Source organism: Cornus florida, unplaced genomic scaffold (genome assembly GCF_030987335.1).
Source record: "Cornus florida cultivar Cherokee Brave unplaced genomic scaffold, ASM3098733v1 CherokeeBrave_3.0.0_Hap2_Chr09, whole genome shotgun sequence".
Lineage (NCBI taxonomy): Eukaryota > Viridiplantae > Streptophyta > Magnoliopsida > Cornales > Cornaceae > Cornus > Cornus florida.
Window position 1 is genome coordinate 90,643,971 of NW_026775579.1, and position 16,657 is coordinate 90,660,627.

The 16,657-nt window shown below is 36.2% G+C and overlaps 1 protein-coding gene across 2 annotated transcripts; it reads right to left on the bottom strand.

Annotated features, from left to right (window-relative positions):
* Positions 1-323: 323 nt before the first annotated feature.
* LOC132275099 (VAN3-binding protein-like) lies at positions 324-4,564 on the bottom strand. 2 transcript variants are annotated; one of them, XM_059776494.1, is made up of 7 exons: positions 4,148-4,564; positions 3,378-3,500; positions 2,091-2,496; positions 1,596-1,817; positions 1,438-1,487; positions 927-984; positions 324-776 (listed from the first exon to the last, which is right to left on the bottom strand). In XM_059776494.1, the coding sequence occupies exons 1-7, from the start codon at positions 4,445-4,447 to the stop codon at positions 559-561; spliced, it is 1,377 nt and encodes a 458-aa protein (XP_059632477.1). In that variant the 5' UTR covers positions 4,448-4,564; the 3' UTR covers positions 324-558. The 2 variants fall into 2 exon arrangements, with proteins under 2 accessions (XP_059632477.1, XP_059632476.1); XM_059776493.1 differs by having other exon boundaries at positions 3,378-3,503; positions 4,148-4,562.
* Positions 4,565-16,657: the final 12,093 nt, after the last annotated feature.

Here is a 16,657-nt window from a genome sequence, read left to right on the forward strand (position 1 = left end):
AAATAAAAATCTAAGCTCCAGTGACAAAAAAAAAACTAAGCTCCAATGACAATAAAGGTAAGTCCACATGAATCAACAAAGTTCAACAGAATAAAGAGCATGTTTTTGTCTTCTATTATTCTTTTTCTCAAAATGAGATTCTTTTCTTCTCTTTTTGACTGCCTCAGTCCAAGATGGTGCTTTTCTTTCCACAACAATACATGATCAAAGACTACATCACATGGTTTCCTTGCTTTTGTTCATATCACTTTAACAGTTCAAAAACAAAATTTTAAGTCCAAAAACAAAAATAAAAGTCCAAAAGGGCACAAAACACAGGCTCCTAAAGGAAAGAGATCCACCATTTGGATAACTTATCTTATACTTCAAATTCTCTTTTTACAATACAAGCACCCAAAAAAAGGGGACAAAAAAAAAACAAAAACAAAAACAAAAACAAAAGCAATCCCACCTAATTTTCAAAACATATGGTTAGTCCCAAAGCCTCAAAAGGGCCATAGATTTCTATTTCAAGTCTTCACCATTTGCCAATTCTACTACCCCATTTCTACTGAAACTTCAAATTCTGTGTCTATTATTGTTCCTTTCGGCAACAATGGAGATTAGTCTTGAGACACCTTGAGTCCATACATCATATTCTCTCTGATTCCGGCACTCAAATTCGACAATACCACGCAGTACAGTCTTCAATCCGAAGTATCGCCTGTTCTCACCACCTTCAAGCAAGTGACGGCCAGGCCAAGCCGGCATATCTTTCAACACCTCCAACACAATATCTGTAAAATCAAAAGAGAGAAATTAAAGATGGCATCTTTCGATCCTTTTCACTTTAGTGGCACATTCCTTTCGCTAATCCCTATACAGAACAAGACCCACCTCCATTTCCGTTTCACATTATGACAGAAAGACAAAAGTAATAGACTTACTCTTTTTCTTTTTTGTGATGGTCCCAGCAACATGCCTGCTCTTCATCTTCAACGTCACCTGCAATACAAAATCAAGTTTTAGAAATTAACCACTGCAATGGAAGATACAAAGTTGATTTGATAATGTTCATTCATCTTTTCATTTTGTTCTGTCATGCATAATTGCAACTTTCTGCGTATCTTTAACCACGTCACATCCTCACATTACCTTTAAAATTTTGACCGAGACACAAAAATCCCATGTATTGAAACCAAAAATGTATTTCAAAATTGAGTTTTGAATTTCATTTCCATTTGTAACAGCTTTGAAAAAGAAAAAAAAAAAGTACCAAGCAGAGAAGAAAATTTGAAGTTACGGATGGTAGTAATTCATTGTCAGGATCAAACAACATAATCTGCTGAAATTAGCCTACTAGAATTTATTAAACTTAGATGAGTTATTCTTTTTCTTGGGGAAACCAGAGCAACAGAAGGTATCATGTAATAGCTGGGTTTAACAAAAGAAACACACCTGGCCCAACCTGTTGATATAAACAGAAACTATTTTCCAATGAAGATCTCCTGCATAAACCAAACTGGCATTTAATCAAACCAGTAATATGTAAATAATTTATTCAAGCAATCGCTGTGCTCAGATACTCTGAAATGGGCTAAAAATTAAGTGCATACCTTTGCGAGTCCGCTTAAGGAGCTCACAACCTCGGGCAAGAAGTTCTCGGCTGCATATGCCTAGGAAATTCTCTTCCGGAACAAGCTCACCACTGTAACTCCCATTTGAACTTCCATTGCTCCCACCACCAGCATTCATTCCCTTGTCCACTGGAATCACTGCTGCTATATTCCATACCTCTTTTAATGCTCTTGCCTTCAATGTTGCCGCCCCACGCAGTGCTACAACCAAACCAACCCACCAAACCATTTCATTAAAGATACGTTCAACGAATAACAGATACGGTTGTCAATTAACATAAACAACAATACAAAACATATGAATCAAAACATTGGTGAAGTTTTCAATCTTATTAAACTATTTTCATAAATGCCTTTAAAATTAGATACGAAAATAAGCCCCCATTAATAAAATAAAAATAGCAATTTAAGAAATGCCAACAAACAATTTAAAGAGAATCAATTTGTGAGCTACATTTGCACTAATTGGTATACCTGTCGCAGCTGCGGCTGTCAATGTCATGATATCCCCAGCTGAACGTACATTAACTGCAGAACTAACTACAGAAGCAAGGTGATCACGCTCGGCCCCCATGGCCTCGGCAGCTTCCACACACTGAGCCGCGACCAACGTAGCAGCCGAAGCAACGGCCATATCAGTTTTAGCCATCTGCTCGTCCTTCCCTGACCCAGAGGAGGCAGCAGTAGCAGCAGCAATGGCAGCCACAGCAGCAGCAACCCCGGCAACTGAAACAGCAGCATGGAGTTGCGCATTTTGAGCTCTCGTCTCCTCTTTCTTCTTCTCTTTCCTATCCTTCAACCACCTCCCAACTGTCTTCCCTCCACCACCGGTGGGTCCACTTCTGTACTGGGCATTCAATTGGTTGTTCAATCGACAAAACTACAAACGCAAACCAGTGTTAGTCTCCAAATTCACCATACAGGGGTGTAGGTATGCACCAATTTGACATCAATAGTGTAATTTAATGAGAAAGCACACAATTTCTTTCTAACAATAGTGTTTGATACGAATGCGTGTTTGATAAGAATGCACCCACCCACCCACCTCATGGTGGAAGGGACCATGTTTCATAAATGTGCACACAATTAAACGCCACTACTAGTTAAGAGAATTGGACCAGTCTCAAGGTGTGATAAATTGCTAGTCACTCATGGGTCGACATGAACAATACAATGGAAGGTACAAGCCATTATTTCCTCATCGACTAAAGAATCCACCATTTTAAATCCATTCAAGAAAAACTTATGTTTATTTAATCACAGACACATGCTTACATACACTAATATATCCATACAGAAGTTGTATTTACCACCCAAAACACCTAATAATCATGGTGTGGTCCCAAGGTTTTATCTACTGAGACACTGCTTCCAGAATAATGATTCTTCCAGATGGGACAAAATTATGAAAGTAGTAAAAATAATCAGCAGTGGAATAGAATTTCATATTAAACAACATAATTACTATACATGTGAATATGTGATAGTAGAAACTTCTGTATATAAGACAGAAGCATCTGTAAGGATTCTTAAGTGTGATTAAAGGCGTTGTTGGTTACAGAGAAAGCTGATATACTGCTGTCCTCTGTATGTCTCAGCTTCTTTGTGCTTTGTAAACAAACGAGAAATTTAAACAAGCAATACCCAAATTCATCCCCAAGTGGTGGGCAGTGTCAGACTCCGGCAATTACGCCGGTGGACAGCGTTAATGTTATATATGTGTGTGTGTGTGTTTATATGCATATGAAAATAGAGGAAGACCTTGGCATCATCGATTTCGGACGGAGAGACAGGGGGGCTGTCAGTGAGAGAGCCACAACTCTGGCCACCGTTCAATGGGCCACTGCTGTGAGAGAGTCTTCCAGAAGTACGTGGTGATACCTCCTGCTGTATAGGAAAAATTGAAATCATTTCTATCATAAATTTCTCTGTAAAAGCAAGTGTTATAATTGATAGCTTTGCGGGTCACTTCGAAGAAAACGAACTCACTAGCTTTGAAGAAAGTGAAAACAGCGTTTATTGTTAATAAGGATGTTTTTCTAATCATAATAGTAGCAATCCTTGGAAAATGAGACCAAAATAAAAAATTAAAAACAAAATTGGAAACCAAGCATACATAACATAAACCCAGAGCAAGAGTGCCCTGTTTCTGTATTTTAATGCTACTTGTGCTTCCCAAGAAAATATAAAGCTACCTGTACTGCATAGATGTTTCAAATCGCTTTGGTAATTTCAAGAAACACATAGTTTTCCAGTGAATCTAAAACACAAAAAACAACTCACCAGAAAACTAAAACAAATTAAAAAAACAGATTAGGGATACAAGAAGAGTGATAGTTCTGGTTTTCTAAAATAAAATTTCCACACAGATTGAGACCCATCAAAGAAAATGATATAATTCAAAGAACCCAGAAGCAAAAATAGCATGAAATACCCAAAATTAAAGCCAAATGCCAAAATAGATGAACTATTCTAAAGAGACAGAGAAAGAATTGTGTAATTTGTCGGCATATGCTCAGATATATACTTACAGACTGCGACATTATACGTTCCATGACAAGCTGCGAAGTCTCGGAAGAAGCAAACGAGAAAGGGTTGCCGGAGACGGTCGCCGCCTCCTCCAACTCTCCGGCCAAATCCTCCGGTATAGTCGGACCACCACCACAACCAGCACCGTTAACTCCTCCACTCAAGGTCTTCGCTAGCACCTGATGCGGAGCCAGAGCTTTGGAGACTTCGAGAGCAGAGACACTCCAAGAGCGAGAAAGAAACTCCATCGGCTCTCTTGGGGTCTCCGGCGGCAGGAAAAACGCGGGTTGAACCGGGTCCATCTAGTGAACGAACTGACCTGGAAATACAGGTTTGCGCAACAAAAGAGAAGATTTGGAGTTTGGTTTTATGTGTGAGAGAGATGTGTGTGTTACTATATGTAAATGCTTATATATATATATATATTTATAGATAGATATATATACACACACTTGTAATGGTAGACGATGAGAGGGAAAACTGAAAAGAGAGAAAATTATTGTGATACGACTAGGGAGGTTCATCAGTACGCTTGTCTCCCCGCACGTACGATTAGGATATGGAATTAAAGAAATTGAAATCACACGCGCTAAAAGGGGCGTGTTAGGCACTTTCGAATATTAGAGTACGACTTGGTCCGCTTATTGAGGTTAGTGTACGTCTCAATTTGACGTGGGTGTGACCCGGATGTGGACCGTTCGACTACAGGTTGGGGAGTTACGCGCGTGTACTTTTTCTTTTCTTTTCTTTTGGACCTTTTGTTTCTCACATTTTTGTAGTTAAAAAGAATGGTTTGAATGAATGAGTACCAAATTGTTTTCAATAAATGATTAATTCACCTGTTCAAATTTTTTATTTTATTTCATTTAGCAAATTATGGGAAGAAAACTCGAATAATGACACACAGAGTAACATTTTTATTATGCCATGGCCCATTTGTTAAAATAAGGCTTGACAATCAAAAAGAAAAACAATCACGCAAATATATAAAGATTTACGTAATTCAACAAAATTATTTCACGGACTCTATACGATGTATTATTTCTTTCTCGCAATCAATCTACCATACTATAACATAACTCGCAAATAATCACCATCTTGTCTTCATATCTCTCACACCCTTAGGGTTGATATAAAATTCAACGCGATAAAAAAACCAACTTGCTTCAAAAGTCTAGAACCATTTGAAAACAAGTCCTCAATTTATGAAATAGTGTTGTGTTTGTTGTTTAGAAATGGAATGGAATATCCATTCTAACTATTTAAAGTGGCAGAAAAATCTATTCCAAAACCAAATATATGGAATAACCATTTCATTCCTAAGTAATTTCTTTTTAAGAAAATTAACTTCCCGAAAAACCTTCATGTTCCAAGTCCAAAAATCACCACCACCTCCCACCACAACCACATTCGTCTTCTACCACCGCTTTCCACCACTACCATCACCACCGCCCACAGGGGCAGAGCTAGGATTTTAATTCAAAGGGGGCACAGTTAAAAAAAAAAAAAAAAAAAAAAAAAAAAAAAAAAAAAAAAAAATTCAATTAACATTGATATATAACACGCTAAAAGAAAAATTTTAAGAAAAAAAAAAAAAAAAGAAAGAAAATTTAGATATATTTGACAGGAAAAAAATTAGAGTATGATTCAAAAAGGGAAATTTGACTTTTTTTTAAAAGAAATTTAAGTAATTTAAAGAACAAAAGAAAGAAAAAGTTAAGATAATTTTAGAAATTAAAATTTAGGGGGGGGGGGGGGCACGATATATAATTTTTCATATATACTAAAAAAATTAACTATATATATTCTATTAGACGGGACCAGGTAATATGTGCCCCCTTAGGACTTAATTGGCTTCGCCCCTGACTGCCCGCCACCGCCAATGCCTTTCACTACCGCCACTGCTACAGCTTTTCATCGTAGCCACCACCTTCCACTACTATCCCTGCCACCATCGCTACTGCGACAACCTTTCTCCACTTTCCACCACCACCACGCCCACCGCCTTCCTCCACCACCACCTTTCGCAACCACCGCCTTCCTCCACTACCGCCACCACCTTTCGCTACCACCGTCATCGTCTTCTGCTACCTTCCACCACCACCACTGCCTCCGCCTTCCACCACTGCCGCAACCGTCCACCACTACCACCGCCATCAGCATCGCCACCGCCTTCCATCACTGCTGTCTTCCAACATTACCACATTCCTCCTCCACCACCATTTATTTTTAAAAAATTATAAAAGAATATTATTTTGTTAATCTAATTTATTTGTTACTAAGAGAGATATTTTGGATAACTCAATTTGAAATTTATTATATTCTAAATTTTAAATTGGTCCAACCAAATACTATAATGGTTATTATCATTCTATTCCTACATATTTTATATTTACAATTTACTCAATTTATTCATTCTCATTTTCATTATATTCCCACTTGCATTCTATTACATTCGTGCACACCAACATTTGACCGGAGTTTTATATAGTCATGGATACTACTTCAATGTGCTTTGATCTACAACTTTACATGCTAAAATTTAAGCTCCACAACGTCAACACCATCCTTATTAATTTAATTATTTATATTTTCTTCCTATCAAAATTAAACAAGTGCTAATATAAATTATTACTAATACCTCCATTCATTTTTAATTTTTAAAATCGGAAACAAATCATTTAATCACATCGTCAGTTCTAACAATTTTTTGGCCGCTCCTAATGAGAAAAAACATCTTATTTCAAAACAAACAAAAGTAACTTAGTAAAATTGGCGTACTCAATTTGAGAGTCTGACTATCATTATATACAAGCGGAAAATTACAAATATAGAAAAGAGAATAAAATCAAATCAAAATAAAGAGAATAAAATCAAATCAAATCAAATCAGAATAAAAATAAAATCCCTAAAAATTAGCCTATATTGAAGACCCAATAAATCTGCCATAATCGTTGAGTCAACTTATAGATAAGATTTCCAACACTCCCCCTCAAGCTGGAGCAAATATGTTGACTAAGCCCAGCTTGACGATGGAAGACTGGAGAGGAGAAGGCCCAACAGACTTTGTGAACACATCTGCAGTCTATTCTGAAGAAGGAATAAAAATAGAATTAATGATACCCGATCGAACCTTCTCTCGAATAAAGTGAATGTCTACCTCAATATGTTTCGACCTTTCATGTAAAACAAAATCAGAAGCAAGCATAATGGCTGATTTATTGTCACAAAACAGCCTTGAAGAAACTTTCTGTACAAGACCCAACTCTCCCAAAATTGATTGAAGCCAAAGGAGGTCACAAGTACCTTGAGCCATAGTTCGGTATTCAGCTTCAGCAGAGGATCTAGAAACAACAGCCTGCTTCTTACTCTTCCATGATATGAGATGATTACTATAGAAAGTACAGAAGCCAGAGGTAGAACGTCTATCTGTCTTACATCCAGCATAGTCTGCATCAGTAAAGCATGAGAGTCCAAACTGATTTCCTGAGGCATAGAACAGACCAAGACTAGGGCACGACTTAAGATACCTCAAAATATGGTAGACTGCATCCATATGAGCTGAGCGAGGGGCATGCATGAATTGACTAATCACACTGATAGCAAATGTCAAATCGGGCTTTGTGTTAGTCAAGTAGATAAGACGACCTACTAAACGTTGATACACGGATGGATCTGGAAGTAGTTCCCCTGACTCAACAGAGAGTTAAAGATTGGGGTTCATAGGAGTGGAAGCGGGTCGACACCCAAGCATGCCAGTATCTTGAAGAAGATTCAAAACATATTTTCTTTGAGATAAAGAAATTTCACGACGGGATCTAGCAACCTCAATTCCAAGAAAATATCGAAGAGGACCTAAGTCCTTCACATCAAAGGACTTTTGAAGATGAAGTTTCGCTTGAGCAATCCCTGAAGCATTATCACCTGTGATTATGATATCATCCACATATACCAATAACATAATACAATAACCATCAGAGCGACGTCGAATAAAACAAGTATGGTCTGAGTGGCAGCGCACAAAGCCCATGGATAAAACAACATTGCTGAAACGACTAAACCAAGCTCTAGGAGATTGCTTCAGACCATAAAGAGACTTCCGTAGCCTACAGACTTTCCCAGCATACTCCCCCTCAGCCCAAAATCCAGGTGGTGGATCCATATATATAGTCTCAAGTAAGTCTCCATTAAGAAATGCATTCTTGACATCTAAGTGATGCAGAGGCCAAGAATGGGCAGCAGACAAGGAGACAAGCAATCGCACAGACATCAACTTAGCCACAGGAGCAAAGGTAGCACTAAAGTCTTTGCCCGGAATCTGAGTAAAGCCTTTTGCCACCAACCGAGCCTTATACCGATTAATAGAACCATTGGCTAAGTACTTCACATTAAAGACCCACTTGCAGCTAACCGTTTTCTCCCCAGAAGGTAAAGCAACAAGTTCCCATGTATTATTATGGTGTAAAGCATCCATTTCTGTTGTCATGGCAGACGCCCAATTGGGATCCTGGAGGGCTTCTGACACAGATCGAGGAATAGAAACTGTCCCAATCTTGCCCAGGAAGGATTTATATGCATTTGAAAGACCATCATAGGAGACATACTGGGAAATAGGGTGGTTAGTGCTACTAGAAAAACCATACCAATTAGGAGGATGACGATCACGGGTAGGATAACGGGAGGTACGCTCAGGAATTGTAGGAGCAATAGGAGAAGGAGGGTTACCTGGACCTGGTTCTGAAGATGATTCTGGCAGGGGAGGTTGAGTGCGATGGCGACGAGAGTAGACCTGCAAAGGTGGAGGGGAACCCTGCATGGATGGAGAAGGAGATTCTAGGACAGTGTGATTTTCAAAGAGAGGAACAGGACGGGCAATAGGAGAAATCTCCTTCTCCAGATCACAAGAGAGAGAATCCTGTACCACAGAATTAGTACTATAAAAAGGAACAGTTTCATGAAATGTCATATCAAGAGAATGATACATATGTTTGGTCACAGGATCATAACAACGATAGCCCTTTGACATAGCAGAATACCCCAAGAAAATACATCTAATAGATTTATCATCAAGTTTATGATGAGAAGGACTACGGTTATGAACAAAACAAGTACAGCCAAAAACACGAGGCAGAAGGTGAAACAATGTATAATCAGGCTGGAGAATCTGAAGTGGTGCCTTACCACCCAAAACTGGACTGGGAGTACGATTAATCAGAAAAGCAGCTGTAAGAACATCCATGTGCCAATAGAATTTAGGCACATGCATACCACTCAGAAGACATCGGACCACAGACATAAGATGACGGTTTTTACGTTCAGCCACGCCATTTTGCTCAGGAGTATAGGGGTAAGTGAGTTGATGTAAAATCCCCTTTTTATTAAGTTCAGACCGGAACTCATTCGAAACATATTCTCGTCCATTATCAGAACGAATATTACGGACAACAGTGTTATACTGGGTTTTGATCATTTGAAGAAACTGAGTAAATAAAATAAACACATCAGATTTCTTTTTCAATAAATAAACCCAAGTACAACGAGAATAATCATCAATAAATATCACATAATATCGATGTCCAGAAAAAGCAGTAACTGGGGAAGGGCCCCAGACATCAGAATGAATAAGATCAAACATACTAGGAGCACGACTCATATGAGAAATATAGCTAGTTCTAGTATGTTTAGAAAACTCACAAACTTCACATTGAAACTTATGGTCCTTACATACTTTATTTAACGAAGGAAACAATAGACATAGATATTGAAAGTTTACATGCCCCAAACGTGCATGCCACAGACTAAGAGTGCGAAAAGAAACATCATAAACACTAGAAGTAGGTAGGACAGAAGCTTGAAGACTCGTTCCTGGTGGTTCCCTAAAGTAGTAAAACCCATCACGCTCATAACCCCTGCCAAAAATCCTCTTCGAACAAAGGTCCTGCAACAAACAGTGATCTGGTAAGAATATAACTGCACATTGGAGGTTTTTTGCAAGCCGGCTAACAGATAAATGGTTAAAGGCAAATTTAAGTACATGAAGGACAGATGAAAGAGTAATATCAGGAGACAGACAAACATCACCCTTACTGTGAATGTAAGATGTAGAGCCATCCGCAAGATACACAGATTGGGTAACAGGTATGACATTAGAAGAAAAAACTGATAACTCACCAGTCATGTGATCATTGGCCCCAGAATCCAGAACCCAAGTGGGCTGTTTGGCCTTAACATGAAATGCACTAGGAGTACCTGTAGCAATAATTGCAGTGGGAGCAGTTGAAGGAGCACTAACTCTAGAAGCAAGGGAGCCAAGCTGGTCTTGGATATGCCCAATCTGAGACTGAAGCTGGCTCAATCCAGGAAATACAGTAGATCCACCAGTAGTAACAGGAGTTTCTGCAACAGCCGCAGTACGAGAAGAACCAGTTCCAGATAAACGGTTCCTAGAAATTTTTTACTTCAGTTCAGGATGAAGTTTGAAGCAACGAGCCTTAATATGTCCAACCCCTCCACAATGGTGACAAATAATCTGACCTCCAGAAGCTCGTGATCCAAAGTTGGCTGCAAAAGCCATACTATCCCCAGCAGGCTCAGACACTGGTATAGGAACAATTGAGGGCTGAATTAAACGGTGCCTGTGTGCTTCATCATCAACAGTAGCAAAGGCTTCCAACAGGGATGGCATTGGTGATGCATTCAAGATCTGAGACTTTAGTGGTTCAAATTCTGGGCGTAATCCCATCAAAAACTGATAGGTATGCTGACGATCAAGACGTTTGACAAGAAGAGAGGCTGCCTCAGAAGAAAATTCACTGAGAGGCTCATATTGAGCTAGTTCCTCCCAACGAGATCTCAAATACCCAAAATAATCAGTTACAGACAAATTCAGGCCTTCCTGCGAGGCGTTAGCAATATCTTGATATAATTCAAAAATACAAGCATCATTCCTAGAATGAGCATACATTTGATTCAAAGCAGTCCACAAGTCATTAACAGAATCATAAAACATGAATATATTATAAATGCATTCTTCCATAGAATTAAACATCCATCCTAAAATGGTGCAATTGTCCATATCCCACTGAGCATATTTAGGATCTTTAATATCTGGCCTATTTTCAGTACCCAAAATCTACCCTGATTTGCCTTTTCCACCAACATAGAGGCGGAGGGAAGGAGCCCAGGATGCAAAATTACGGCCATTCAATAGCACACTAGTAACTCGTTGAGCCGGTATGTGTTGCGCCGAAAAGAGAGTTTCTTTATTATTACTTGATTCAACCATAATATTAAATAGATCAATTCAACAGATTACCAATAATTTCAAATAAAGGAGGAATAAACCTGATTTTGATCAAACCAAGAAGCCGGAAACATGGCGGTCTAATCCGAAAATGCTACCGAATATCCCGGCAGTCCCAAAAAATTACAAACACGTGTTCTGACCCTTAGTGCATAAAAAAGACTAAGGGAATACCCCTACAAGGATTGAACCTTGAGGAGATTGACTTCCCCTAGGACTGTCGCAACAGTGACCTGAAAAAGAGAGAAGGTTTGTGAAAAAAAAAAAATAGGGAAGGGGCTGTAACGAGATAGAGAGAGATATTAAAAGAGGCGGTGAAAGATAGAGAGATGGGGGAGGCGTAAGTTTGAGGCTCTGATATCAAAAAGTAACTTAGTAAAATTGGCGTACTCAATTTGAGAGCCTGACTATCATTATATACAAGCGAAAAATTACAAATATGGAAAAGAGAATAAAATCAAATCAAAATAAAGAGAATAAAATAAAATCAAATCAAATCAGAATAAAAATAAAATCCCTAAAAATTAGCCTATATTGAAGACCCAATAAATCGGTCATAATCGTTGAGTCAACTTATAGATAAGATTTCCAACACAAACCCTGGAGAGTGGAAAGGAAAAAAAATAAACAAATTAGTGGAAATAAATAAAAAGAAAGAGAAATAATGTTCCTCCTCGTTGTTGTAACTTATACGTTTAGAAGATAAACGAAGGGCTCCAAATCTATTCTACGAAAATAGTTTTAACCGAACGAGTCTTCCTCACCCCCGTGAAACAAAGTATAAAGGTTGGTGATGGTTAATTTTGGTTTAATTAGTTACATGATTAAAATGAAAAGACATTCAATATTGAATTTTTATATTCACGGTCATCCGTATGTATATATTGCTCATAGAATTTTTTATTTTTATTTTTACTTACTCATTTGTTTAATGCAAGTACTGTACTGTATAATTATTTAGTTGTATTTTGAGGATAGTTTACAAATGTGTCGTTGAGAAGGACTTACAATTTCAATTTCATATGTTCAATGAATGACCCCTCCTCCATTTCTGGATAAAGATAGAATAATAATTCACATTATTCTGCATGTAGCGAACGAAGCTTTCCTTTTCATTAATGGACAAGGAGGATGTGGTAATAAAAGTCCTGCCTGGTCCCACAAATTTGGATTGAGAAAGGCCACCAAATAACTGAAATATTGGTGCAGTAACTTTATAAATAGTGTTAATGGACAATTTATTTCACCTTTCAATTGTGAAGGATCGAATTAGTAAGAACAGCGGATAATATAATCATGGTTACATATTTCGATTCATAATTTTTTTTTTTAAGGGATCGATATCGTTAAATACCTTCATGAATTGGTCGGTTCGGTTCAATAGATTTATACTAATATTTATCCGAATTCATTATACCGTGATTGTTATCGTAATCGATACCGCAACTGCAAACTATAAATATAATGTAAAATTTCTTATTTCACACTTGAGATATTACATGATCATAAATTGACTTAAGTGTTGTAACTCTTTATATCGGTCTATACCTGAATTATGTGAACTCTGATCGAATGAATTACCTGCTCAATTCAAAACTGTCTGGAATAGAGATCACATGCAAATGAAAAAAAAAAAAAAAAAAAAGAGTTCAGGAGGTGTAAGTGCATGCGTGTGTGTGTGTGAAGGTTTGCCTGGTGTAGTACTTGCACAAGTGTGTATCAATGGGTACTGGATGTATGCTTTTGAGTGTAACCATATATACATATGTCTGCAAGTGTTTAATTAGTTTTGCTAAGTTAATTAATATATAATTAGTAAAGTTTTGCTTGTGAGTTGGTATGAATGTATGCTTGTGTTGTGATTATCAATCATGTTATTTGGATATGTTTAATAATAAAATAAAAGTTATTAAAATTTAAGCAATTATAGATAGCTAGAGTAATAATTCCTGCGTGTGACACCAATGCATTTAAATTTTAAAATGTTTTATTTTTATTATTATTGTTATTGTTGTTGTTATTAGTGATAAAGTAATACTTGTATCACATGCTACTTTGGTCCATGTCTATCCGGTGCCAACTTCAGGTTGGATCGCCTTGGTCATACATATTCCACCAGTGACAACCTTTGACTACATACTTTTTATGGTTTTATTATATCATCATTTACATTATATTACATTACAGATCATTTGATATAGTTTAGTTCCCAAAAATCTTCTAGTAGCTAGAAGAGATAGAAGTAAAAGAAATGCACATGAAAATATATATGGTCCAAAAACACACACACACACACATATATATATAATGTTTAAATGAACTGAACTTGGAGAAAGAGCATAGAGAGTAGATGCAAATGGAAAGGATAGAGCAAAAAATGTGTTTGATTCGAACAAAGGAATGCAAAAATCTTTTTATATGGAGATGGGGTATAACAATCATATTAGAGGGTACTTTCAGAATTAATAAAAAAAATATCAATAATGTGCATCACAAAATGAATAAAAAGTGACCGAAGGTGAAATGCAAGGGGAAAAGTAGCTCACTTTTGAAACTAAAGGGACTGACTTACTCACTTTTATACCATAAGAGGTATTGTGTTCACATGGTGAAACTTCAAGATTTTTTTTTTTTTTTTTTTTGCCTAAAAATTTCTTTTATTTTATTTGTTAGTATTATTATTTTGTTAATTACCGTGCAGATGTGGACTAAGACACTGAAAACTTAGTGGACAAACCCAATTAAGTAATATATTGTGAAAGAATTGCAATGGAAATGTAAATCATCATTTACTAACAAGTGTTTTTCTTTTTCTTTTTCTTTTTTTTTATTAACTTGGGGTGTTCGGGATGGCACGAACTCTTAGGACCCCTCAACAACTCGACTAATCTCCGAGGATCCGGAAAGATGTCTCCCCACCCAGGCGGGGTAAGTTGCAGGGTAGCGGAGACTAGCCACAAAGAATACCCAGTGGGACTCGAACTCTAAACTTTTGGCTTGCTAAACTCCAAAGTCCAGCGAGTAAACCGCTGGGTCATATCTGAAGTGGATTACTAACAAGTTAATTTATACCTAAAACTCTCTTTGGTATTTGTATCAATAAGACACTTAAATATAAAAGTAGGGTCAAGTGCAAAAAACATTCCCAGTGTATATTTTTTTATTGATATTTGAAAAAATGTGCTAAAAACACTCCTATACTTTTAAAATTGTATGAAAACACCACTCAATTAGAAATTTGACATAAAACAATACTGTAATATTCGTTTTACCATTTTACTCTTCCGAAAATGCCCAAGGGGGCGTGTGCGCTAATATTCTCATAGTATAGGGGCGTTATGTGCAAATTAACTATATTTAACCCATTTTTAACAATTTTCTCTCACCTTTTCGAAAGAAAAAAATTATCTCTATATATTTCTACTAACAATGTATTATCTCTCTTAGAAAAATAAAAAATTTGTCACAATTGTCAGATTAATATACAATATATCATATGGAATGCAAATTTCAATTCCTTTTATAATTATAAAAAAGAAAAAAATTATTCCTAATTAAATTTTAATATAGTTATCAGTTTTTATTAAATATATAACTAAAAAAATTTAATTAAAGAAACTTATACATTATATATAAACAATATACATTTAATTTTTTTAACTTTAGAATTTGTAATAAATTTTCACACAGACACACACATACATATATCATTTTGACAAAGCAACAAATGGGTATTTAATTTTTATTGAGAAAAAAAACAAACGAGTGTTTAATCACCTTCCGTTATCATACTATTCAAATTACAATAAAACTATATGCTTAATTAAATCTAAGATTCAAAACAAAGTTTACAGAGTGCAAAAAACACTCCTATAATATACTTATAATGCATATCACACCCCTTATGTACTAAATAATCATTTCATCATTTTATGAAATGATACATTTTTAAATAATATGTAAAATGTGTATATAAATGCAATTTAGTCAAATTATAACTCAAATGTGTCAAGGATTTATTTATACCAAATTAAAATTTTCTGTGTTTTCTATACATGAAAAGATTATCGTAAACAAACTAAAGAGGTGTTTTATGCAGTTGACCTGTAAAAGTATCACAAAAAATGTGTTGTTAAAATAACACTGTTTAGACTTCAAGCCTTCAACATATGGATCAAAGTACTTTCAACGAGAGGAACCCAGGGTCCCATTCAATTGGTGAAGGTGATTCTGAATCCCAACATATGCCATTCACGTACATAGAAAAACTAAAATATTAGATACGCGAGAATCAAAGAAATCTCAAGCTTGTTTAAGCCTCTCCGTCTATTTTTTATTTTCTCTCATCTGTTTAAAGACCGAAGATTATACCATTGTTCATAATTTTGAAGGATTTTGTTCTAGTTTTATTTACTTAGACAGTTAAGTCAATTAAAAAACATGATTTTTCGAACACTGCTTAAGTCTGCTCATATGGCTTTAGAGACAAACGAGCGTATAAATTTCTTGTCAAAAAAAAAAGAAAAAAAAAAAAGAAAAGATACCACTAGTGTCTTTTAACAATTAATTGACCATTTTCAAAAATCTTGCAACAAATTTTACATTGCTAAACATGTTTTCCAAAAATAGACATCATTTTTGGGAAAAAAACATAAACAAGAAACAAAAATGATTGTCAAACAGACTCTTAAGAATGTGTTGCCTAAATATTGAAAGAAATATGTGAAATTATGAGCTGAATTCCTATTATTAGTAACAAAAAGATTTATATAAGGGGAAAAAATGACTAGTTTATAGTCATTATCTCTAGATTTTTGAATTAAAAAGAAAAAGAAAAAAACGCACAAATGGGGGAAGAAAAAAGAAAAAAAAACAAGGAAGGTGGAGCCTAGTTAATAACTGGGGAGAATAAATCAAGCTGGCAATTGGACCCTACAGAAACCCGACCCACAAGTAGTGAACTGTATCCATCTGGAAAATTTAAGGTATAGGCCATGTGAAAGGCCATGGAGGAACCTGGGGAGGAGGTAATCCATGAATGAGTGGTGAAGATCAATGATTGGGAGTCATAACCTCCACATTTAATGTCAATGTTCAGCCCTACGGATTTGGTCTTGTTTTGTCTCAATCACTGGGTCAACTGCGTGGAATTGCTTATTTTCTCATGAAATTAAAATTACTAATTTTAGTTCCATATATCAAAGAGTGG

Bases quoted from the DNA above. Each gene is read 5' to 3' on its own strand.
- LOC132275099 (XM_059776493.1), bottom strand. From the start codon at position 4,447: ATGGACCCGGTTCAACCCGCGTTTTTCCTGCCGCCGGAGACCCCAAGA. The intron at 2,497-3,377 runs GTCTTCCTCTAT...TTGCGTTTGTAG, and splicing joins CCGAAATCGATGATGCCAAG to TTTTGTCGATTGAACAACCA. The intron at 777-926 runs GTAAGTCTATTA...TTGATTTTACAG, and splicing joins CATCACAAAAAAGAAAAAGA to ATATTGTGTTGGAGGTGTTG.